General features: G+C 44.2%; 1 protein-coding gene across 3 annotated transcripts in view; it reads right to left on the bottom strand.

Moving 5' to 3' along the window:
- adam11 (ADAM metallopeptidase domain 11) overlaps nucleotides 1-25,480 on the bottom strand; it is a 55,207-nt gene that overhangs the window by 12,968 nt on the left and 16,759 nt on the right. For 2 of the 3 annotated variants that reach the window (XM_010904459.4, XM_010904451.4), the window contains exons 5-17: nucleotides 17,016-17,098; nucleotides 12,206-12,275; nucleotides 9,508-9,574; nucleotides 8,865-9,004; nucleotides 8,078-8,152; nucleotides 7,589-7,660; nucleotides 4,414-4,580; nucleotides 4,107-4,191; nucleotides 3,883-3,973; nucleotides 3,261-3,412; nucleotides 3,075-3,146; nucleotides 2,641-2,733; nucleotides 1,830-1,910 (exon numbers count right to left, since the gene is read on the bottom strand). In XM_010904459.4, the coding sequence (XP_010902761.2) occupies nucleotides 1,830-1,910; nucleotides 2,641-2,733; nucleotides 3,075-3,146; nucleotides 3,261-3,412; nucleotides 3,883-3,973; nucleotides 4,107-4,191; nucleotides 4,414-4,580; nucleotides 7,589-7,660; nucleotides 8,078-8,152; nucleotides 8,865-9,004; nucleotides 9,508-9,574; nucleotides 12,206-12,275; nucleotides 17,016-17,098 (1,248 nt within the window). The remainder of the gene's footprint in view (nucleotides 1-1,829; nucleotides 1,911-2,640; nucleotides 2,734-3,074; nucleotides 3,147-3,260; nucleotides 3,413-3,882; nucleotides 3,974-4,106; nucleotides 4,192-4,413; nucleotides 4,581-7,588; nucleotides 7,661-8,077; nucleotides 8,153-8,864; nucleotides 9,005-9,507; nucleotides 9,575-12,205; nucleotides 12,276-17,015; nucleotides 17,099-25,480) is intronic. The other variant, XM_020046877.2, reaches the window with a different exon arrangement.

Raw genomic sequence — 25,480 nt, 5'->3', positions numbered from 1 at the left:
GGAAGTTAGTAGATACTAGTAAGCCTATTAATAGCTAATAAGCTGTTAAAACTGCACTACTGTGGAATGATCTGCCAATTAAGGTTAGAAATGCGAACTCAGTGCAAATTAATCTCTACAGTACGGTTTATGATTAGGTGTAGCCTGGCCCGGGGGTGTGAAGGTGACCAGAAAGGCTTGATACTGTCCACCCTTGCTGTCTTGCCAGGTGGGCTCTCATCGGAAGAGTCACTGGCTTGTTGTTGTCTCTCTGTTGCGCACTTGTGCAATTGGGCTGTACTCTGCTGGCAATACTCAGCATCATTCAGGGTGGTTGCGGTTGGTGGGTGTCCCTTTGGTTGATCCCTGGCAATGTGGGTGGATTGATTTCCTGCCTGTTGGGCCCTGTCCGGGGCCTCCCCCGGGTAGGGCCACAGTGTCGCCGGACCCCCCGTCTCATTCCCAAGGTCTTAAGCTGCTATACTATTGTGCTGGGGGATGGGGTCAGTTCTCCTTCCCCACTAAGTTCTCCTTCTCCACTATAAATTGTTGTTGATATGAGGAATGCATTTTCTGAATTTTCCCAGTCTCTGTTTTAAACTTTAGGAGGACATGAGGTCCTGGTCCACACCTGCGGAGTACCTGGTTTGGGGGGCCCGTTGCTGTCCCTGTCCTTGTCCATCTGGTCATAATTCTAACCTAGTCTAAATTTAAATAGACTCTGGATTTAGCCCACATGCATTTATTAATTATTCCAATTGGACTCTTAATATCTCACCCGGCACAGCCTTAAGAGGACTGGTCACCCCTCTGAGCCTGGGTCCTCTCTAGGTTTCTTCCTAAATTTCGGCCTTCTTAGGGAGTTTTTCCTAGCCACTGAAATTCAACACTACTGTTGTTTACTCCTTGGGGTTTAAGGCCGGGTGTTTCTGTAAAAGCACTTTGTGACAAGTGCTGTTGTAAAAAGGGCTTTATAAATAAATGTGATTGATTGAAAATGGACAGTGGCAAAAGCAATACAGTTCATAGACGCTATGGTGGAGGTAAACTTAAGAAATGTTAGTCAGTTTAACACAATCTGACTGCTGAAACATGTAATGCTGTGGCGTAGTGGTTAAAGACAGTGCCTCTCATGTGGAAGACCTAAGTTCGAATCTATTGAGAGCAACGACATTTATAAATTATTTCTGGTAGATTCCACGCTTCTTTCGCCTTTTCACTTGATGAAAAAGTTAGTTGATAGTTACTGTATTAATGTCATTTCACGAATGAAAGAAAAAAGTATGTTGAAATGAAATAGCTTTGGCAGACTCGCTAGCAATTGCTCAATTCTTATGACTATTGCATTAACTTAGCAGATACCGGTAAAGCTTATTACTGGCTAATACGCTGTTAAAACGGCCAGTTGCAAATGCAATACATAGACGCTATTTGTGGTGGAGGTAAACTTAGTAAGTAACATTAGTCAGTTTAACTGTATCAATGTCATTCACGAATGGCCAATTAACTATTAAAATGGCCAGTGGCAAAAGAGGATTTGTAATGGGTAGAGACAACAGTCTATACTGACAGCTGGGTGAATGTACAGCTCCGTGGTGTAGTGGTTAATGACACAGCCTTTCATGTGGGTGACCCGGGTTTGAATCTCAAGGCAACACTTTCTATTGCGGGCCGGCTGAACTAGGCTTGCCTGGTTTCTTGTTTTTAAAGTGATTATCACTTAAGTGATTAAGTGATACTTTATCAATGGTCCATCACAGAGAATGTTCTTTTTCAACTATAATTGCGGAAAGAAGGGGGATAGCATGTGAGCCTTTCTCACTCTGAGGATACTATGAGCGCTGACTCACCTGGCTCGAGTCTCCAGTACACATCTCAGGGACGTCACAGTCATTGGTCACCTCACGACACGTTACCCCTCTCAGCTCGTACTAACAATCACAGACAATCACATCAACTTAACAAAACAGAGTGTATGGAACATACAGAAAGTCACCAAAACCTCATGGAAATGCACTAGGACAAAGATGTAATGAGTGAAACATTTTGGAATGTCCTCAAAATCCGGAATCTCCTCAATCTCTGGCAAACATAGCCTATATGTAGCACCTAATTTCATACATATTTTAACACAGAATCCAAGTATAATGCTTCTATGAATGCCATCCCCAATATCGTGAAAATAACAATGGAACATGCTGTAAATCTTCAGTTAGAAATGACAATCGTGCTGGGGCTGATATCAGTTAATAAAATTATGTTAAGTTAGTAGGACAGTAATTCTAGTAGGTTACACAGGTAAAAGTGTAATATCAGCACTGTATATTGGCAATATACCACACCCCCTTGTGCTTTATTGCTTGAATATACAGTGGTGATATTACACTTTTACCTGTGTAACCTACTAGAATTACTGTCCTACTAACTTAACATAATTTTATTAACTGATATCAGCCCCAGCACGATTGTGAGTTTTTCTTAGCCCTGACACGTCACAGAGTCACGTCACAGAGTTCTCAGCCATGACATTATGGCAATGAACCATAAAACCCAGAGATGCCTAATGGCGACCATAAACCAGTTAACTTAATGAGATTGGCATCTATTGAGCAATCAGGATTCAAAGTACCCCGTTATTAATTAGAAGTAAATGGCACAAACCTTACAGCTTCTACAGCAGAGGCCGTTGCTACACATGGCGTCGTGAGTCAGGGTGCACTTCTTACAGCAGGCTCCACCACTTCGCGCACACTCCTGCAACCATGCAACAGGTTAACGCAGACACACAGAGACACGCAACCATGCAACAGGTTAACACACAGACACACAGAGACACGCAACCATGCAACAGGTTAACACAGACAAACACAAAACCACATAACAGGTTCGCACTCATACGCACACGCAACCATACCACAGGTTAACACACAGACACACAGAGACACGCAATTATGCAACAGGTTAGCGCATGTTTTTACGCACTCCTGCAACTATTCTGCACTGGTTAAGTGCATTTATACAAACACTTGCATCTCTACGACACGGATCAACACACTGGCTAACACACTGGCTAAGGGCTTGGTGGTAGGACTCACCACCTGTGACCCGCAGTCACACTCCTCCCCCACCTCCACAAAGCCATTGCCACACTCTGGAGAGTCCAGCAGCTGTAGGAAACATCATTGGGGCAGGAGTCAGCACAGGGGAAGAAAACACAGCTCAATGTTTTCTGGGTTATTCTAACCACCTTCCCACCAGCTCTACCCCTGACCAGAGCTCACCTTGGTGGGCTTATTGAAGAGGCAGCTGCCCCCGCCCTGCTGGAGGAAGCGCAGGTACTCATCCACACTGCAGCGAGAGAACTTCCGAGGAAGATAGTAGCCGGTGTCTTCCATGATGCAGCCCAGCCATGGGTCGGGACACCTGCAGTCTCCTATTGGACCACAGAGACAAGGACAGGTCACATGAGGAGGGACTAGGAATAAGAACAGGTCACATGACTAAGGACTAGGAATAAGGACAGGTCACAGGATGAGGTCACAGGATGAGGGACTAGGAATAAGGACAGGTCACATGGCGAAGGACTAGGAATAAGGACAGGTCACATGATGAGGGACTTGGAATAAGGACAAGTCACATGACTAGGGACTAGGAATAATAACAGGTCACATGATGAGGGACAAGGATATAGCAGGCGAAGAGATACAAGACTAGAGTCTTCCTACTCACTGTCACTTGGTTGTAACTGTTCATGAAAAAATTACTTTATAAATAACATTGGATTTGAATTGGAAAGAAGCCGCTTTGCTGTTAATAATTCTCCAGATTGCACCTGCTTCTTTTTTACTGTGACAGTAGAAGTATGTACAGATGACAGTGAGGCGGATGGATGCAGGTTCTCACCAGCGTTTGGGCGTTCTTTGTTCCACATCATGCCAATGTTCTGCCCCAGGCTCTGACAAAGGGTGATGGCCATGGGACCCACGTTGCCGTACTGAAAGACACCCAAGAAAAGTGTGACCACGTACACCCTGTACTCAGCCATTTCCAAATAGTCTGTCACCTGGCTATGCCTCAGGAATCTTCAAAAAACCCGCCCCTATAGGAAAATGTATTGAAGGACCCACCTCGTTGACCCCTCCCCCCCGTGTGAGGGAGCAGATCCCACCAATGTAGGCCGTCCCACTGCGGCTGCTCCGGAAAGTCCTCCCCCTACAGGACACATGGGGCATAACAGGAGCGATCACGCCACGTGTGTTACGACGGGTGTAAAAACATGCTTACAACAATCTATGTGCTTTCGCCTTGTCGTCTTCTGTCGAGACAGCCAGAATCAAGCAGAGAACAGACTTGGGAAATGCGTCATTCTGAACAGCATGCGTATTACGATATAATTTATATTAGCTTCTCTGTGGTTTCAATCGTTCAACCTACGAGAAGAGGTGTGTGGCGTCGCTGCGCTCCTTGATGCTCTCCTTCCTGTACTTCATGAAGTCCCTAAGGGTCAGCAAGGGGTCGTCGCCCACTGAGACCATGTTCTGGGACGACCATGTCTCCATGGCGACCAGCACAATCCGAGTGTTGAGCTGCCCCTTATAGATCTAGGGTAAAAAACTGCAAATGAAGATATCGAGCAGCTAAAACAGCTATATGTGCCCTCTTGGCACAACCACCACAACAAGTAATCCGTTATTATTATATTGGTTGTCATTTGAATGTTTTTTACAACGTGTAAGGCAAGTTTATTTGTACAGCACATAAACGGGGACGAATGAAAGTGCTTTACATTAGGTCTAAAAAGAAAAAAGAAACATCTGGCATACTAGAAATACATTTTGCATAAAAAACAAAGCATTAAAAGAAAACTGCACATTTATGAGGGCTGAAATATTATGAAAAGATTAATAAAAGGCAGTAGAAAACATAGGCTTTTATCCTATGCAAAAAATTTCTGTCTTATCAAGTATATTTAACTTGTTTTCAAATAAAAAAATCTAACCATCCTTAAAATAAGGTAAATTTTTCGTAACAAGCTAAAATATACTGCTTGTTTTTAGAAAATATGCCTTGAATATCGTGTAATTTGTCTTGTTCCATTGGCAGATTATTTCACTTATTTCAAGCAAATATCTCCTCAAAAATAGTTCAATTGTCTTGTTCCATTGGCAACATTTTTGCAGTGTAGACTTAAAAGCGGTCAACATTGGAACAAGTCTCTGGCAGTTCTGCGCAGCATAATGACTGAACGCTACTTTACCAACCTTTGTCTTTACTCTAGGAATGGTTAGCAGACCAGATCCTGATGACCTGAGGAGTCTGGAGGGTTCAGACTGAAAGCGTGGCTCTGAAATGTAACTTGGCCCTGAACTATTGAATGGTCTATAGATGAGTATCAATATCCAGGGTTGGGTAGGTTACTTTTTAAATGTAATCCGTTACATTTACAAGTTACCTGTCCACATTTGTAATCAGTAATGTAACTTTTTGATTACTCAAACTCAGTAACATAATCTGATTACTTTGAATTACTTTTAGATTACTTTCATATTAAGAGGCATTGGAAAACAAATAGGAATAGCCTATAACCAACTGAACACCTTTTGCGGGATCAATCAATGTTAGAGTTTACATAGCTGAATTCGCATTTTACCTTATGGGTTGTGTCGGCTACAGTGCCTTTGGAAATGGGTTTCTAAACCATTGTTTTTAACTTCAATATGATGTGCTACATCTCTACATCTCTACATTAAAATTCCTGTAAAAGTTATTCGGTGCAACTCGAATTTGCCGGACTGCGTTTTTGCCGGAGCGCATAAGCAGAGCCGGCTAAGAAGAGCGAATGTCTCTTACTGACTGACTGAGTGCCTGACCCTTGTTAAATAGCGTAGTGGTTAGAGAAGCGGGCTTGTGAACTATAGGTCCCCGAGTTCGTATCTCCTCACAGGCAAAGCGAAGTACACATTGTGAATTATTCCGTATTGGCGAAAACTTTGCTGGCTAAAACCGGAAACTGTATACGGTTATATTGCGACTGTTTCTGGCATGGAATAGTTCATCTGAAGTCTTGCTAGAAATTGTTCAATTCTTATGATTATTCCAGGAAGTTAGTAGATACTAGTAAGCCTATTTAACACAATCCTAAATGGAGTCTGGCAACTGCTGAAACTTTTGATGCCGTGGTGTAGTGGTTAAAAACTGTGTATCTCATATGGAAGACCTACGTTTGAATCGATTGAGAGTAACAACATTTATTATTTCTGGAAGATTCTGAGTCTCTCGTCTTTTCACTTGATGAAAAAGTTAGTAATCGTTACCTTTATTGATGTTTATTGTATGAATGCCATTCACGAATGAAAAGTATGTTGTTATGCCATGAAAGAAAAAAATATGTTCTTATGCCATGAAATGAAACAGCTTTGGCAGCCTCGCTAGCAATTGCTCAATTCTTATGACTATTCCAGTAAGTTAGTAGATACCGGTAAAGCTTATTACTGGTTAATACACTGTTAAAACGGTCAGTGGCAAACACAATACATAGTAAGAAACATTAGTCAGTTTAACTCTATCAATGTCATTCACGAATGACCAATTAACTATTAACCTTTTCACGCGTGAGTTTCAAATATTCCTTACCGACCCCCCAGCGTGAGTTTTTTTGCGCGTGACTTCAGTACTCTGCAGCATTTGAACTCACGCCAGCATTTGAACAGTCACCTTGCTAGGTAAGGAACACTACATGCATTGCATTGCAAGCTTCTCTCGTTGACTCGAATTCTAAGAGCTGCAAAAGTTGGTTGATTTATAACTGTAGCAAGCTAGAAAACGTCAGCTAACCGCTAGCAAACGTCAGCTGCCCGCTAGCTAACAAATCGTGACCAGTAATTCAGTGCAGTGAAAATGAATAAACTATATAAAATGCATACAACGGGGAACGTAACTTCTAGAAAGTTTTTGCAACGGTTTTGATCGGTAGTAGTCGCTAATATAATTCGTTTTTTGTGTATTAGTGTTGGCTGTCTGTTGGTACGTAAGTAACACTTCTTGTCCCGATTTGAATGCTTTCTGCCTGGTTAATATCATAGTATGGTCTTGAAACAATTACAATCAGGAAATAAAGTTATAAACACTGTTTGAGCTAGATGTGAGTAAATAATAGCGCGGTTTTACCAGCCATTGTTACGTTACTTGTAGCTAGGTATGCTAATGGTACGTTCTAAACATGACGTTCTAATCACACTGGTGTGATCGTACGCTTCAGGGACCACTCTAGATTGATCACACCGGTGTGATCGTACGTGTCAAAGGGTCAGTGGCAAAAGAGGATTTGTTTCAGGGTAGAGCCAAGAGGCTATACTGACACCTAGCAACTATACAGCTCTGTGGTGTAGTGGTTAATGACACAGCCTTTCATGCGGGGGACCTGGGTTCAAATCTTGAGGTGGTAAAATGTTCTATTGCGGGCCGACTAAACTAAGCTGGTTTATTGATTTGTAATCCGTTACTCCCCAAATCTGTCAATATCCTTAAAGTCAATTATATGAGATGCAGGAAACCAGGGCAGAGACCTATGAATCGGTGTCATGTGTCCAGTATGCACGTCTGTACTCACCGCATCTGCCATATTGACAACAGCTTTGGCAAAGTTCCTGGTCTGCGATGACGACCGACGAAGCTGCACAAACTAAAGCCGGCAGGAGTCCGAAGTGACCAGCAGCAGGTTGTTGAGGATAAAAGAGAGACAGGTTTCTCAACCAGGTACCATCAGAGAGACCCCTGAAACCCTTCACCTTAGTTTACATTGGACAGGGATCTTACTCCTGTTCCAGGACAGCTTCTGCAGCCATTGCTGCCTACACAAGTGAAACGCCCGGTTCAGCAAACAAAGCTGTTGGAGTTAAATGAGGGGCTATAACAAGAACTAGCAATATTGGGGCTCTCTAGGTTCAGGCTTTTGGATCACTGAAGAAAGCGTGACAGTGTACACAAACAGGACAGGTTTGCGACCTTTAAATCAGGTTTCCATTTTTGGTCTGTCAGACTTCAGTCTGTCAAACGATACAACACAGCATATCCATAGCCTACATCAGTGGAAACGTACCAGGTCGTGGTCGTTGACCACCATCAGCTCGATGTACTTGGTCTCAGTGAGGACGGTGCGTTGACCGCGTCTGACCTGCGGGGAGCGAGAGAGAGCTACTTCACTTCAGTCTTAAATGGCTCCCTGTTCACTGTATGGGCCCTGGTGGAATGTAGTGCACTATATATAGGGAATAGGCTGGCATTTGGGATTCAGCCTTTCACCTTAGTGGGGGCAAAACCAGAAGACTACTGTGATGTACTGCAGCAGGTGAAACTCTATAGCCGAAGTACTTGGACTATAGAATGCAAAAGAATTTTGGCTTAATAACAGTATTTGTGACTGAAAATAAAAATACGGTGGCTGGCTCGGGTTACTCAGGCATTCCACTCTTACTACTCGACAGCCAATGCATAAGGCAGATACTTGAGCTTGCAACAAGAATAAAATTGGTTGTGTTACGCTTCAGATTACTGTAAACAGGTCCAAACACCGCAAAAAAATGCAAACCAATTGTATCATTGTGGGCTGTGTCACGAGTGTCTAAGCAGCAGTGTGAATTCGGGAAATAGTGCGTGTGTTTTAACAACAGGTGCCTGTGTGTGTCTCGATGCGCCTGAGCATGAGTGGTAGTCTGTGGTGGTCTGTGGTAGTCTGTGGTAGTCTGTGGTGGTCTGTGGTGGTCTGTTGTGGTCTGTGGTGGTCTGTGGTGGTCTGTGGGGGTCTGTGGTAGTCTGTGGCGGTCTGTGGTGGTCTGTGGTGGTCTGTGGTAGTCTGTGGTAGTCTGTGAAGCAGCTTTAAGCGTCACCTGTCTCTTTGTTCGTCTTAAGGCTTCGTCCGTGAAGACGGGCTCGTTGGGCTCGGACCAGACACCATCGTCTTCGTGCGCATCGTCGGTAACATTGTCAGAGTTCTCTTCTTCACTGTCACTGCTGTTCAAAGAGCAACCTGCGGAAGGGGGGTGGGGTTGAAGGGAGGAGATGGATGATGAAGAGGAGACAGATCAGGGACAGAGGAAAGGACAAGGACGGCAGACGGAAAATAAGAGACAGGGTGAGAAAGAGAGAGGAAGAGAAGAGATTGAGAGTGGATGAGGACACACAGTGGTTCACAGTCAATAAGAAATGTTTTTAGCTTAAATAAAGTATATTGAGGCTTTAGGACTGGAGAGGTAAGGACGAAGCAAGAGTAAGTCTCTACTGTTGAGATGCACCACAGAAAGGTGGAGACAAAGGTCACACTTTCTTTGAAGTGTCCTGAGGTCCAAATATTAATTCCGTTCTATCAACAAACTATCAATTCATGATCTGTTTACAAGTAACTGCTTTCTAAGATCATGGGTAGGTTTATGAAAAAGGTTAGGATAAGGGATAATTATATTTGTAGTTTACAGAAGGACTTAATAGGCTGTCCATAAAAAGTGTTGGTAAAATTTTCGCTAAAGGTTTCACCTGCACAGTGTGGCGGCAGTAGCAGGTCCAGGTTAGGCATTCGATACACCACGTGATCACTCTGCTCCTACAGAACAAACCAGAGTCAGAACCAGAGTCGGAACCAGAGTCGGAATCAGATTAAGAACCAATGACAAATTGTTACAGTGCAATCGGTGGACTATTATTGTGGCAAAACGGAACACAGAAAAAGTCTGTAACCTCCATTCTAGAGACACAATTGATTCACAATGATTACGTGCTGTAACTGTAATTGACTATGAATCGTTTTCCCTGTGTGCAACCGGGCAATAACATGTTCTCTATGACAGTTGAAAGCAAAGCACCTTCATGCATATTTGATCCAATGATGGGATTACAAAATTGCACTAACACCATCATGGAGGATTTCTGGGCAACATGGAGAGTCTAACTTGAGCAGGAGACAGGGCGCTAAATACTTTATGAAAATGGTCCATTTCGGGGGGGCGGGGGGGGGGGGGATTGGATAGTCGGTAGAGGGGGGGTGGGTGTAGTGAGAGACCACATCGATCGTTCCAGTCCATGTAATGGAGCCGTGAGCGGCAGCGCGATTAACCTTCGTCCCAAGGTAATAGCCTTCAGACCCTCTTTATTAACCCATCTTCTACCCAACCCCTTGCTTCTTCTTCTCCATCTTTCCTTTCCTTCAACACTCACTTTTCTCTCTCATTCCAAGTCCTTTTGTTTCGGCCTGCTTATCCCTGGTTCATATGCACATTTTAGATGACACTTATTGAGAGCGACTTACACGAGCCATTAGTGTTGACTTTCCCGCTGAAGGACAGCGTGACAGATTTTCTCTTTCACCTTGTCGGCTCCATCATATACATCAAATCAACCAGAGTACATCCCGCACTGCTGCTGGCTCCTAATGCCCGAGGCTGGGACCAAGCTTACTTCCTATTAGAATCCGAGCGAAATATTTATAACCTAAATACAGTATAGTCTCGTTACATGATCACAGCATGAGAGATTATAGTATATTTGTCAAGCATCCCGTTTTCTGCGGGGTTAAGTATTGTGTGGCTGGGATGAGAAGTGCATAATGTTTGTATAGAAAATGGCTTTCGGCTCCGATGGCAAAGACGGCCGTTATTGTTATTCCTGGACGCGAGGAGGGGACAGATGGGATAATGGTTCAACCGGGAGCTTCAAAGACAGCCAATGAGTCAGCAAAGAGTGACATTGGAGTTGATGCTATGGCGAGATAGAGAAGAGGGGAGAAAAGGAGGAAAAAGAGATTCAGGGCTGAATTCTATCAAGCCTGCACTGTGTTGTCCACATTCACTATTACTGTTTATTACAACTGTTCTGCACTGTGTTGTCCACATTCACTATTACTGTTTATTACAACTGTACTGCACTGTGTTGTCCACATTCACTACTACTGTTTATTACAACTGTACTGCACTGTGTTGGCCACATTCACTACTACTGTTTATTACAACTGTACTGCACTGTGTTGGCCACATTCAGTACTACTGTTTATTACAACTGTACTGCACTGTGTTGTCCACATTCACTACTACTGTTTATTACAACTGTACTGCACTGTGTTGGCCACATTCAGTACTACTGTTTATTACAAATGTACTGCACTGTGTTGTCCACATTCACTACTACTGTTTATTACAACTGTACTGCACTGTGTTGTCCACATTCACTACTACTGTTTATTACAACTGTACTGCACTGTGTTGGCCACATTCAGTACTACTGTTTATTACAAATGTACTGCACTGTGTTGGCCACATTCACTACTACTGTTTATTACAACTGTACTGCACTGTGTTGGCCACATTCAGTACTACTGTTTATTACAACTGTACTGCACTGTGTTGGCCACATTCACTACTACTGTTTATTACAACTGTACTGCACTGTGTTGTCCACATTCACTACTACTGTTTATTACAACTGTATGACTAGATTACAAAATGTGAGGCATACGTAAGCATGGAGGTTTGAAAAGGAAAACACTGCGCAGACACTGGTGTTGTGTGTTCATTTATAATCAAGCCTTGGTATTCTGGTTCTCTCTCTGCGTTTCAGTTTTTCCCTCTCTCTCTCTGTCTTTCTCTCTCTGTATCTCTCTCTGTCTCTCTCTCTATTTCTCCTTCTCTCTCTCTATTTCTCCCTCTCTCTCTCTATTTCTCTCTCTCTCTCTCTCTCTCTCTCTCTCCCTGTCTCTCTCTGTCTCCCTCACTCTATTTCTACCTTGCTATCTGTCTCTGTCTCTCTCTTCACAATGTGGTATTGTGTTTCAACTCAATACCTTCCAAATTGTAAGCCACAGACAGTGTGACTCGATCTGCACTGCCAGTAAAATATATGAAGATGGAAAAGATGGGATGGAAAGAGAAAGACACTGGAATGAGGGAGAAAAAAGTACAGAAAAGCAACAGATTGTCTCCATAGTACTCGCTGAGCTAGCATAGAGCCGGGGAAATGTAGCCATAGCAAAATAAATTAGTTGTTAGGACATCTGGAGTTCTTTCATTTCATCCTGAACTTTAAGATGAACACTGCAGGGTTAAGGTCCATTTCACTGTCCCAGTCAATACAGGACATTCTCTTTATGTTTTTTCAGTAAGGAGTTTTACTTTTTGAATTGTCCGGACACACACATGCATCTGACCCAATCCCAGGTTCCACTCTCTCTCATTCCGATACTCACAGACACCTGACCACGGGAATTGAGAACAGGCTCGATCCCATATGAAAAGTTTCCATCGAAAAACATCCCACTGTGGAGAGACAGACAGAGAGTTAGGATGATAGAGATGGCCTATTTCCCAAATCACCAACTATGCCCTCCATTTGTGTGTTCACCAGCGATTCGGTCCCAACAGGTGCACCAACTGGGGCTGTCACCAGATAGGATTTTCACTACATGATTATCTTGGTTCAAACCCCCCTTAATGAAGAACAACATTATGAGTACCGTGACGTCGCCCGGTATGGCGCAGCCGGGGCCCCACCCTGGAGCCAGGCCCGGGGTTGGGGCTCGTATGCGAGCGCCTGATGGCCGGGCCTTCCCCCATGGGGCCCGGCTGGGCTCAGCCCGAACGGGTGACGTGGGGCCGCCCTCCCGTGGGCTCACCACCCACAGGAGGGACCATAAGGGGCCGGTGCGAAGAGGATCGGGCGGCAGTCGAAGGCAGGGGCCTAGACAACCCGATCTCTGGACACGGAAACTAGCTCTAGGGACGTGGAATGTCACCTCGCTGGCGGGGAAGGAGCCTGAGTTAGTGCGTGAGGTTGAGAGGTTCCGATTAGAGGTAGTCGGGATCACCTCTACGCACGGCTTGGGCTCTGGAACCACACTCCTTGAGAGAGGATGGACTCTTCACCACTCTGGAGTTGCCCATGGTGAGAGGCGGCGGGCTGGTGTGGGTTTGCTTATAGCTCCCCAGCTCTGCCGCCATGTGTTGGAGTTTACCCCGGTGAACGAGAGGGTCGTTTCCCTGCGCCTACGGGTCGGGGATAGGTCTCTCACTGTTGTTTGTGCCTACGGGCCGAACGGCAGTGCAGAGTACCCGACCTTCTTGGAGTCTCTGGGAGGGGTGCTGGAAAGTGCTCCGACTGGGGACTCTATTGTTCTACTGGGGGACTTCAACGCCCACGTGGGCAGCGACAGTGACACCTGGAGGGGCGTGATTGGGAGGAACGGCCCCCCTGATCTGAACCCGAGTGGTGTTCAGTTATTGGACTTCTGTGCTAGTCACAGTTTGTCCATAACGAACACCATGTTCAAGCATAAGGGTGTCCATCAGTGCACGTGGCACCAGGACACCCTAGGCCGCAGGTCGATGATCGACTTTGTTGTCGTCTCATCTGACCTGCGGCCGTATGTCTTGGACACTCGGGTGAAGAGAGGGGCGGAGCTGTCAACTGATCACCACCTGGTGGTGAGTTGGATCCGATGGCGGGGGAGAAAGCTGGACAGACTCGGCAGGCCCAAGCGTACTGTAAGGGTCTGCTGGGAACGTCTGGCCGAGTCTCCTGTCAGAGAGATCTTTAACTCCCACCTCCGGCAGAGCTTCGACTGGATCCCGAGGGAGGTTGGAGATATTGAGTCCGAGTGGACCATGTTCTCCACCGCCATTGTCGAAGCGGCCGCTCGGAGCTGTGGCCGTAAGGTCTCCGGTGCCTGTTGAGGCGGCAATCCCCGAACCCGGTGGTGGACACCGGAAGTAAGGGATGCCGTCAAGCTGAAGAAGGAGTCCTATCAGGCCTGGTTGGCTTGTGGGACTCCTGACGCAGCTGACGGGTACCGACAGGCCAAGCGGGCTGCAGCCCGGGTGGTTGTGGAGGCAAAAACTCGGGCCTGGGAGGAGTTCGGTGAGGCCATGGAGAAGGACTATCGGCTGGCCTCGAAGAGATTCTGGCAAACCATCCGGCGCCTCAGGAGAGGGAAACAGTGCCCTACCAACGCTGTTTACAGTAGAGGTGGGCAGCTGTTGACCTCAACTGAGGATGTCGTCGGGCGGTGGAAGGAATACTTCGAGGATCTCCTCAATCCCGCTGTCACTTCTTCCATTGAGGAAGTAGAGGATGAGGGCTCAGAGGTGGACTCGTCCATCACCCGGGCTGAAGTCACTGAGGTGGTCAAGAAACTCCTCGGTGGCAAGGCACCGGGGGTGGATGAGATCCGCCCTGAGTACCTCAAGTCTCTGGATGTTGTGGGGCTGTCTTGGTTGACACGCCTGTGCAACATCGCGTGGCGGTCGGGGACAGTGCCTCTGGGATGGCAGACCAGGGTGGTGGTCCCTCTTTTTAAGAAGGGGGACCGGAGGGTGTGTTCCAACTATAGGGGGATCACACTTCTCAGCCTCCCCGGGAAAGTCTATGCCAGGGTACTGGAGAGGAGAATACGGCCGATAGTAGAACCTCGGATTCAAGAGGAACAGTGTGGTTTTCGTCCGGGCCGTGGAACACTGGACCAGCTCTATACCCTCTACGGGGTGTTGGAGGGTTCATGGGAGTTTGCCCAACCAATCCACATGTGTTTTGTGGATTTGGAGAAGGCATTCGACTGTGTCCCTCGCGGCATCTTGTGGAGGGTGCTTGGGGAATATGGGGTCCTGGGTCCTTTGCTAAGGGCTGTCAGGTCCCTGTACAACCGAAGCAGGAGCTTGGTCCGCATTGCCGGCAGTAAGTCAGACTTGTTCCCAGTGCATGTTGGACTCCGGCAGGGCTGCCCTTTGTCACCGGTTCTGTTCGTAATTTTTATGGACAGAATTTCTAGGCGCAGCCAGGGGCCAGAGGGTGTCAGGTTTGGGGACCACACAATTTCGTCTCTGCTTTTTGAAGATGATGTTGTCGTGTTGGCCCCTTCTAACCAGGACCTTCAGCATGCGCTGGGACGGTTTGCAGCCGAGTGTGAAGCGGTGGGGATGAAAATCATTACCTCCAAATCCGAGGCCATGGTCCTCAGTCGGAAAAGGGTGGCTTGCCCGCTTCAGGTTGGTGGAGAGTGCCTGCCTCAAGTGGAGGAGTTTAAGTATCTAGGGGTCTTGTTCACGAGTGAGGGAAGGATGGAACGGGAGATTGACAGACGGATCGGTGCAGCTTCTGCAGTAATGCAGTCGATGTATCGGTCTGTCGTGGTGAAGAAAGAGCTGAGCCGCAAGGCGAAGCTCTCGATTTACCAGTCAATCTACGTTCCTACTCTCACCTATGGTCATGAGCTTTGGGTCATGACCGAAAGGACAAGATCCCGGATACAGGCGGCCGAAATGAGCTTTCTCCGCAGGGTGGCCGGGCGATCCCTTAGAGATAGGGTGAGAAGCTCGGTCACCCGGGAGGAGCTCAGAGTAGAGCCGCTGCTCCTCCACATCGAGAGGTGGCTTGGGCATCTTTTTCGGATGCCTCCGGAATGCCTTCCTGGGAAGGTGTTCCGGTCCCGTCCCACCGGGAGGAGACCCCGGGGAAGACCTAGGACACGCTGGAGGGACTATGTCTCCCGGCTGGCCTGGGAATGCCTCGGTGTCCCCCCGGAAGAGCTAGAGGAAGTGTCTGGGGAGAGGGAAGTCTGGGCATCCCTGCTTAGACTGCTGCCCCCGCGACCCGGCCCCGGATAAGCGGAAGAAGATGGTATGGTATGGATTATCTTGGCCAAAATAATTCACCGTAACAATATTATCACAGTATGTAGAGAAAATGCTATCAGTCAAATTATCATCTTCAACTTAGTTTAAAGTGTTTTTTTATACAACGTCCTTTTTTCCATGTGAATAGGCTCCAAAAATAAAGCGTCTTTACGGATCTCTCCCAGAGTTGATTCCAACGTCAGTGTTTAGGTCCAGTCTCCTTATGCACATGCATTGTTTGTCTATAGGTGACATGAATAAGGTATCAAAAAACCGAGACGCGTTTTTGGAAAAATACAACTTCAGTTTTGCCTAGTGAATACGATATTATCATGTGTATTGTTAACATGATATCAATATTTAATTTTAAAATGTCACGGTTATCGTCAGTACCGGTATATTGTGACACCCCCAGTACCAAGAGTGAAAATTATTTAGGGTTTAGGGAATAGGTTTTAAAATCTTGTTTTTTACAGAAAATGCAAAGGGTATACACAGAAAAATCTGCACTTTCTCTGAATTTAATCAACTCTTGGAACTAAGTCAGGTGTAATTAGTATGACCAAAGTATAAAGAACTCTATAAGTTAGCTTGACCACTAAACAAGTTAAGTTGTTACTGTGTATTTGAGTGTTATTGTGATTTACAGCAGTTATTCAACTTTCCCAAAGATTAAAACGTAAAGGAGAAGTGGACTGCATTTGTTTCCCAAATTCAGGATGGACCCAAGTTAGCAATAAGTCTACAATTTGTGGAGCACATTTTGCAGACGAGTGCTTTCAGAACGTAATGAACTAACTTTCACATTATCAAAATATATACTTTTGTATTATAAGATTCATAACTTTCACACAATCATAATAGGCTATAGTAAATAGCCTGGTCAGTTGATGTTGCTTTAAGAGTCACAAACTTCGTACTGACAATTACTGTCCGGCAATGACATTTTGAGCAATATGTAATATAAAATTGCTCAAATACATGAATACTGCAGTTCAAATTTTGGGGTCACCTAGAAATGTGTGTTTATGAAATGCTAGTTTATCAAAGAAAAGCAAATTTTGTGTCCTTTAAATTAGCAATCAGAAATACAGTATAGACAGTGTTGTCAATTACTACTGTAGGATTATGACTAAATGACAAGTACCTCCTATACATAAAATGTATGAGATTTTGACTTTGTACAACTACATAGGGGATTTTTTCATTCCAATCTCATATTTACATTTTAATATTTAAAAGTGAAACATTAATTGCATTATTCAAATCAAGGATTTGTCCCAAACTTGATCCCCTCGACCCCCACTGGACCCACTTCATAGACTCAGGTGATGTCTGCAGATGAAAACGGGATGTAACGGACAGAGCCAGGTGAGCACAACTTTAACTTACCGTAACCCATAGCAGGTCGAGATAGCTGCCCAAGAGCCAGGTCCTTCTCTCAGTCGTCCATGGTAGTAACAGTGCTCTCCTCCCTGTGACGACACACACACACTTGAAATATTTAAGCACACAAACCAAATGCACATTCAAATCAGAAATATAAATGCTACAAAGGCACATCATATTCTCATTGACACATCATACAAATAGCACCGACCCCACATAGCAAAGATGTCTGTTTCACCTGACATGGAGCACTACCTCGCTAACCTCTTTTCCTGTGTCTTATTTAGGTCTGCAATCTGTAGGCCACCTACTGTACAGTCTGCCAATATATGTGGCCTAGTCTCCTAAACCCCAAACCTGCAACAATAGGCACAGCCATTCACATGAGGGGATGACAGTTAAGCAGCTTGTCAGCAGTGGCCTGTTCCACATAGAGGTCAAATGATCAACATGTTTCAAAAACAAGCACTGTAGTTATAAGACTTCATTTTATAGTTGCATAGAAAATAGATCGTGGTTTGCAGGGTACCAAAGTGCTAGATTGTATTACCCTTCCAGTGAACACACTCACACATACATACACATACACTCACCTAAAGGATTATTAGGAACACCATACTAATACTGTGTTTGACCCCCTTTCGCCTTCAGAACTGCCTTACTTCTACGTGGCATTGATTCAACAAGGTGCTGAAAGCATTTAGAAATGTTGGCCCATATTGATAGGATAGCATCTTGCAGTTGATGGAGATTTGTGGGATGCACATCCAGGGCACAAAGCTCCCGTTCCACCACATCCCAAAGATGCTCTATTGGGTTGAGATCTGGTGACTGTGGGGGGCATTTCAGTACAGTGAACTCATTGTCATGTTCAAGAAACCAATTTGAAATGATTCGAGCTTTGTGACATGGTGCATTATCCTGCTGGAAGTAGCCATCAGAGGATGGGTACATGGTGGTCATAAAGGGATGGACATGGTCAGAAACAATGCTCAGGTAGGCCGTGGCATTTAAACCATGCCCAATTGGCACTAAGGGGCCTAAAGTGTGCCAAGAAAACATCCCCCACACCATTACACCACCACCAGCAGCCTGCACAGTGGTAACAAGGCATGATGGATCCATGTTCTCATTCTGTTTATGCCAAATTCTGACTCTACCATCTGAATGTCTCAACAGAAATCGAGACTCATCAGACCAGGCAACATTCTTCCAGTCTTCAACTGTCCAATTTTGGTGAGCTTGTGCAGCTTGTGCAAATAACACTGCCTTCAATGGCAGTGTAATTTAATTCCAAACAACTGAGCTGAACAATAAAAGTTTCATTTATTCTACAATAATTAATCAAAAAGAAGTCACTTGCAATCAATGTGCAGAATACACATACAGTTTCAGATATGTTTGATCTGGAGGATGTTTCATTGTTTTAATACAGATCTATGATTGAATATGGTTTAAATACTGTTCTGTGATTGAATTCCTTGTGCCTCATGACCTGTGTTAAGTTCTTTGTTATAAAAGAGTGAAAACAACAGTGAGTTTATGAACCTTCGATAGTAGAAGAGACATGGTACTGAACCGCTGTGAACCAAGTTATTGTGTGTTGTGGTTACTGTTTGAGCCAAACTTGATGTACTGTCTCACTCTGTAGAAATTCTGGGAATAACCGTATGTCTGGTTAAATAACAGAAACAAGCTTAAACTCAATTATTACCTCTTCCTACACTTCTGCACTATAAAAGACTCTCCTCACAGCTATGAAATAAACCCTTTGATAAAACTATTGACTTGGAACAATCTTTTCCAGTAAGATGATGTTAATTTGTCTGGCCTTCCTGGTCTTGATTTGAACATTCTTTGTTTGGCCCAAACATAATGGGGGACATCTATATACACACTGCGCAAAATATTTAAGGGAACACGTAATCACCACAATACAACACCAAGTCAATTAAACTTCAGGGATATCCATCTGTCCAGTTAGAAAGCATAAGCGATTGTGAATCAGGGTCCCCTGTTTTGGTGCAAATGAAAGTGACATCAGGTACACTGGGGAGGCAACAGCAAGACGACCCCCAAAAAGGGTTTTGCATATGGAGGCCACAGACACTTGCTCTCTCCTTATCCTTCCTGACTGATTTTTCTCAAGTTTTTCTAGTGTCCTTTTCATTACTGGTAGCATTAGGTGGTACCTGTAGCCCATTCAGGTTACACAGGCAGTCCAGCTCCTCCACGATGGCACATCCATATACGTCATTGCAAGATGGTTTGCTGTGTCTCCCAGTTGTCTCAAAAGCATGGAAGAGATACCAGGAGATGGGCCTTTACACAAGGAAAGCTGGACAGGGCCATAGAAGGGCATCAACCCAGCAATAGGACAGGTATTGTCCTACTACTGGTGTGCATGTTTCTGACCAAGCTGTCAGAAAAAGCTGTCAGAAAACAGATTCCATGAGGGTGGCATGAGGGCAGGTGAAAGCAGGTTCACACGGCGCACATGTGACAGATGTAACAGATGTGACAGATGTAACAGATGTGACAGATGTAACAGATGTAACAGATGTGACAGATGTGACAGATGTGACAGAGTCTGGAGACACCATGGTGAATGTTATGCTGCCTGCAACATCATCCAGCATGACCGGTTTGGCAGTGGGTCAGTGATGGTCTGGGGAGGCATATCCTTGGAGGGTCGAAGAGACCCACATGCTAGCCAACGGTACCCTGACTGCTATTAGATACCAGGATGAAATCATCAGTCCCATCATCAGACTATATGCTGGTGCAGTGGGCCCTGGGTTCCTCCTGGTGTAGGAAAATGCCCTGCCTCATGTGGCCAGAGTGTGTAGGCTGTTCCTGGATGACTAAGGCACTTATGCAATCGACTGGCCCTCCTGTTCCCCAGACCTGAATCCAATTGAGAACCTCTGGGACGTTATGCATCGGTGCATCTGGCGCCAAGTAGTGCTACAGACTGTCCAGGAGCTCACTGATGCCCTGATCCAAGTCTGGGAGGAGATCCCCCAGGACACCCTCCTTCGTCTCATCAGGAGTACTGCCCAGCGACAGCCCCGAAACCTGAAGGATCTGGAGAAGGTCTGTATGGAGGAGTGGGCCAAAATCCCTGCTGCAGTGTGTGCAAACCTGGTCAAGAACTACAGGAATCGTATGATCTCTGTAATTGCAAACAAAGGTTTCTGTACCAAATATTAAGTTCTGCTTTTCTGATGTATCAAATACTTATGTCATGCAATAAAATGCAAATTAATTACTTAAAAATCATACAATGTGATTTTATGGATTTTTGTTTTAGATTCCGTCACTCACAGTTGAAGATTACCTATGATAAAAATTACAGACTTTTACATGCTTTGTAAGTGGGAAAACCTGCAAAGTCGGCAGTGTATCAAATACTTGTTCTCCCCACTGTAGTCTGTTAGTTCAAACACCTGATAATCCAGTGACGAGCATGGCCAGAGATATAATAACCACATGTATGTTGGCTGCTGCCTTTTCCATCCATATCAAAAGGACATAAACATGGTCTTCACAAACACTATTACGTATCATTCTATGTATCACATTAAAAACATGTTCTACATGCTTTGTAAGTGGGAAAACCTGCAAATTCGGCAGTGTATCAAATACTTGTTCTCCCCACTGTATATATATTTTTTAACAATTGTCATTTGTTAATTGACTAGGATTCCCTAGCAATGTACATAGACGAAACTGAAAAATAATGTACATTTATATAAACGTAATGCTGTTCTGCAGCAATGGAAGTAAATTAAATCCTTGAAAGGTGATACTAACAATTCCTAGAGGTGTCCCAATTGTTGCTGTATATTACAAAACCTCTGTCTGTATAAAAGCAGAGTTGTAACAGACTGTGTTAATACACTGGGACACGAAGCACCGCCAGTGGACTACAGAAGTTTGGAAGATCTTATGAACCGATTAACGAACCGAATAACTGATTAATGAACCGATTAACCGATTAACTTCAGCTCATCACGCAGGGTTTTTCTATGCCATCAAGTAGGCAAAAGGATGGTTCGTCAGTGTGTGACACCAACTGTCAAACATGGACGAGGAAGCGTAATGTTTTTCTGGATTCAGAGTCGGCAACATGAACATAGTGAGTGGTATCCTGAACCAAAATGGCTACCACAACATTTTGCATTTTGTTATTTGATTATACACAATTTGGAATGTTTACTATTTTAGTCATAAAATAGCATATATTGATATGGACCCTTTGTGTAAAGGAAAAAGAAACCCATGTAGATCTGATGTGGGCCAACTTCAGTCCTTTGTTGACGCACCTCATTATAACAATCGGGCAGCAGTCAAAACCTGACAAAACCAATGTTAATTATTTGTTTTAGTCTAGTCTTAGTCTCTTTTAACTAAAATATTTTAATGTTGGAGCTTCTTATTGCCACAGTGGATAATAGCACAGCTTCACTCAAAACCCTGTCTGTAGTAAAGTCAGCAACTAATGTCAAAGATATGCATGCATGCATGTAATTAGATAAAAACAAAGGAGCTGACTGCACTGAAAACGTCTGTGTTTCCAAAAAAACATTGCACAACATGTTTGGTTCATTTCTGTTCATCACAGAAACACCTTTTGAGTTAATTTCTTTCCTTTGCCTTCACAAGTCATGCAAAATCCATGAAATAGAATCAGCAAACCAATGACGAAAATGGAACCAACACTAATGATGAAGTGGGATCAACACCACTCAGGAGTTTGCCCAGGAGAGTGGCAGGGTTAAGAGGAGAGAACCAACTCCTACAGTGACTATTGATGCATGAACAACAGAGAGAAGGGAATACATTTCATGTGGCTGGAAATTGTGTCTGTGTGTGTGGGTCACTCAGTCATTCAGTGTCAGGTGTTAGTAATGAATGCGAATAAGTCATGCACCACTGTTACCTGATCCCAATGTCTTCTTGCAAGGCAAACAACACCAGAAGAAAAGCTGCATTGAAGTGGAGCAGACTAATCTAGGCCGTTCAAGCGTTATTTGTCTGCTTGGTCAACCCTTAATCCAACTGGTACCCAACCAACTGGACAGACTAAGGCTTTCTCTCAATACCTGCAGTCTACAGTTACTTCCTCTGCTCAGCTCTTTACGCAATCTGAACCCGGTCCGAAAACAAACAAACAGTGATAGCAAAATGTCAGGTCACTTTCAGGCCCTATGCTTTTGCCCATCCAGGGCTTTTTCTAGAATACTGTACCTTGTCTTTCTTTCTCACCTGAAGCGAGTCTTAACGATACTTCGTTATCAGCGGCACAGATGAAATGGAAATCCAGATGGGTCACATGGGGTAAAAACCTGGACCATTAATTGGGGACTTCAACTCAGCACCTAATACGACGATGACAGCGTATCAAGTGGCGGGGGTGAAGACAGAGCCACACAAAACCCAGCTGACGTTCTACTCATTTTCTGAGAGATTAAACATTGGGTGGAAATATAGTCTTCTGTTACGACAACTTAAATGTTACGGCCTGTGGGGATGCAGCCAGAAATGTGAGTTTAGTGTCACAATAGCTCGGCTTATTACTCCTGTGTTTTCATGTATTTAGTGGACAAGATACCAGGCAATTCATGCCAATAATGGAGGAAGCCCAGTTGGAGCACTTAGCTCATGGCTGAGATAAGCAAATAACAGGCATGATTACAAGGGTGAGTGGAGGAAATCAGATTGGCTCAAGGGCTGCCATGACTGTTAGTGCAGGAAAAGGATTGAATGTCCTTTCAAGGGAGGAGAGGCAAGACCCACATTCACAAGTGCACATGCACACAAAGAGCACAAACATGCTTTGGAAGGACACAGCAAATTTGTGAAGTGACCCCTGGCACTCTTGTTCTAGTGCCTGGACTTTGCTTGCCATTGCACCTTCAGCAGGGAGGAAATGTAGCTACTATTTGAGTAAAGTCAACTCAGCACTGCTGACTTTGGAGAACCACTTGTTTGTTTATGAAGTGACAAGACAAATGAAACAACCCAAGTCACATAAAACCAAATAACAACTAAACGAGTACATGCGGTTCCACTATCTAGATGCGGGTAGTTTTCAGATAAGGTCATTGGGTACACCATAAAAAAGGTTAGAGTTTGACCTTCCAAAACGTCTGGCGTAATCGCATCTCTCTACTTTCATTAACCTTCTGCACTGCCGTGCTGGTTATTCCTGTCTGGAGGAACAAGACACCTCTCAGTTCTGCAAACAAGTCCTCTGACACACACACACACATGCACGCACACATGCACTGGAGAAAGCATGTACGTGCAAACACACACTGGAACATTTTTCTATCTGTTCATATGAACCCATTAATTCCAGTTCTGCCCCAATGTTAGTGAGGTTCTACACTAACAGGCCTTGGGTGTAGGTGTGTTGATGTTAATATGGGATAGAGAAAGAGAGAAAGAGGGAGAAGGGAAATGAAATGTGATGGAATCACGGAGCGCAATATTAATATGACATACAAGATTATTTACTGTTTGGTCAATTAAGCTGAATTCATCAACATAAGAAGAAACATTTAATGTGTGAGAGAGGAATTTATTTCTCATGCTTGTATATAGTGAAATACAAAACAGTTTCCAAAAATGTTGTGACGCTGTGTAAAATGTCGAGAAAAACACAATGCAATGATGAGCAAATCATTTAAACCCTATAGTCAATAGAGAATAGTACAAAGACAAATGTTGAAACTGAGAAATCTTATTTTTTCTTGAAAAATATATGCCCACTTTGAATATGATGCCAGCAACACATCTCAAAAAAGCTGGGACAAAGGCAACAAAAGACTGCAAGAGTTGTTTAATACTAAAGCAAAAACCTGGAGGAACATCTCACAACTAATTAGGTTAATTAACTAATTAGGCAACAGGTCAGTAAAATGATTGGGTATAAAAAGTGCATCCCAGAGAGGATGAGTCTTTCAGAAGTAAAGATGGGGAGGGGTTCAAAGAGTGCAACAATTTAAGAATAACATTTCTCAATGTAAAATTCCAATGAGTTTGGGGATCTCATCATTTATGTTACATAATATCATTAAAAGATTCAGATATCCTGGAGAAATCTCGGTACCCAAGGGACAAGGCTGAAAACCAATATTGAATGGCCGTGATTAGTGATGGCCAAACAAGGCTTCATTAGGGTTATTTTAGCAGCAGGTTATTATGCTGATTGCACTCGGATTTCTTTATCACAATAAAAGCCATATTTGAAATGTATAAGGCCATATAGTTAAAGATGTAGTCTGGAAAAAAGAACAAACAAGATCAACATTGGAGAGGACATTAAACATAAATTGACAGACTAGATTGTTAACTATATTGCCTTATATACAGTGGGGAGAACAAGTATTTGATACACTGACGGTTTTCCCACTTACAAAGCATGTAGAAGTCTCAAATTTTTATCATAGGTACTCTTCAACTGTAAGTGACGAAATCTAAAACAAAAATCCATAAAATCACATTGTATGATTTTTAAGTCATTCATTTGCATTTTATTGCATGACCTAAGTATTTTGATACAACAGAAAAGCAGAACTTAATATTTGGTACTGAAACCTTTGTTTGCAATTACAGAGATCATACGATTCCTGTAGTTCTTGACCAGGTTTGCGCACACTGCAGCAGGGATTTTGGCCCACTCCTCCATACAGACCTTCCAGATCCTTCAGGTTTCGGGGCAGTCACTGGGCAATATGGACTTTCAGCCCCCTCCAAAGATTTTCTATTGGGTTCAGGTCTGGAGACTGGCTAGGCCACTCCAGGACTTTGAGATGCTTCTTACGGAACCACTCCTTAGTTGCCCTGGCTGTGTGTTTCGGGTCGTTGTCATGCTGGAAGATCCAGCCACTACCCATCTTCAATGCTCTTACTGAGGGAAGGAGGTTGTTGGCCAAGATCTCGGGATACATGGCCCCATCCATCCTTCCCTCAATATGGTGCAGTTGTCCTGTCCCCTTTGCAGAAAAGCATCCCCAAAGAATGATGTTTCCACCTCCATGCTTCACGGTTGGGATGGTGTTCTTGGGGTTGTACTCATCCTTCTTCTTCCTGCTTGAGCAGGGGGAACTTGCATGTGCTGCAGGAATGAGCTCTGGCCCAGAGCTCATTTAAGATGGACTGAGGCGAAGTGGAAAACTGTCCTGTTGTCTGATGAATCAAAATGTGAAATTATTTTTGGGAATCATGGGAATCACTTCCTTCAGACTAAAGAGGAGAGGTACAATCTGACTTGTTATCAGCTCACAGTGCATAAGCCAGAATCCGTGATAGTATGGGGGTGCATTAGTGCACATGGCATAGGTGACTTGCACATCTGTGAAGGCACCATTAATCCTGAACAATATACAGTGGGTATAGAAAAGAACCACCACCCTTTAAAATAATCACATTTTGTTGCTTTGCAGCCTGAAATGAAG

Source organism: Esox lucius, chromosome 5 (genome assembly GCF_011004845.1).
Source record: "Esox lucius isolate fEsoLuc1 chromosome 5, fEsoLuc1.pri, whole genome shotgun sequence".
NCBI lineage: Eukaryota > Metazoa > Chordata > Actinopteri > Esociformes > Esocidae > Esox > Esox lucius.
Note: the sequence above shows the minus strand (reverse complement) of the source record. Positions and strands in the feature narration are given on the sequence as shown.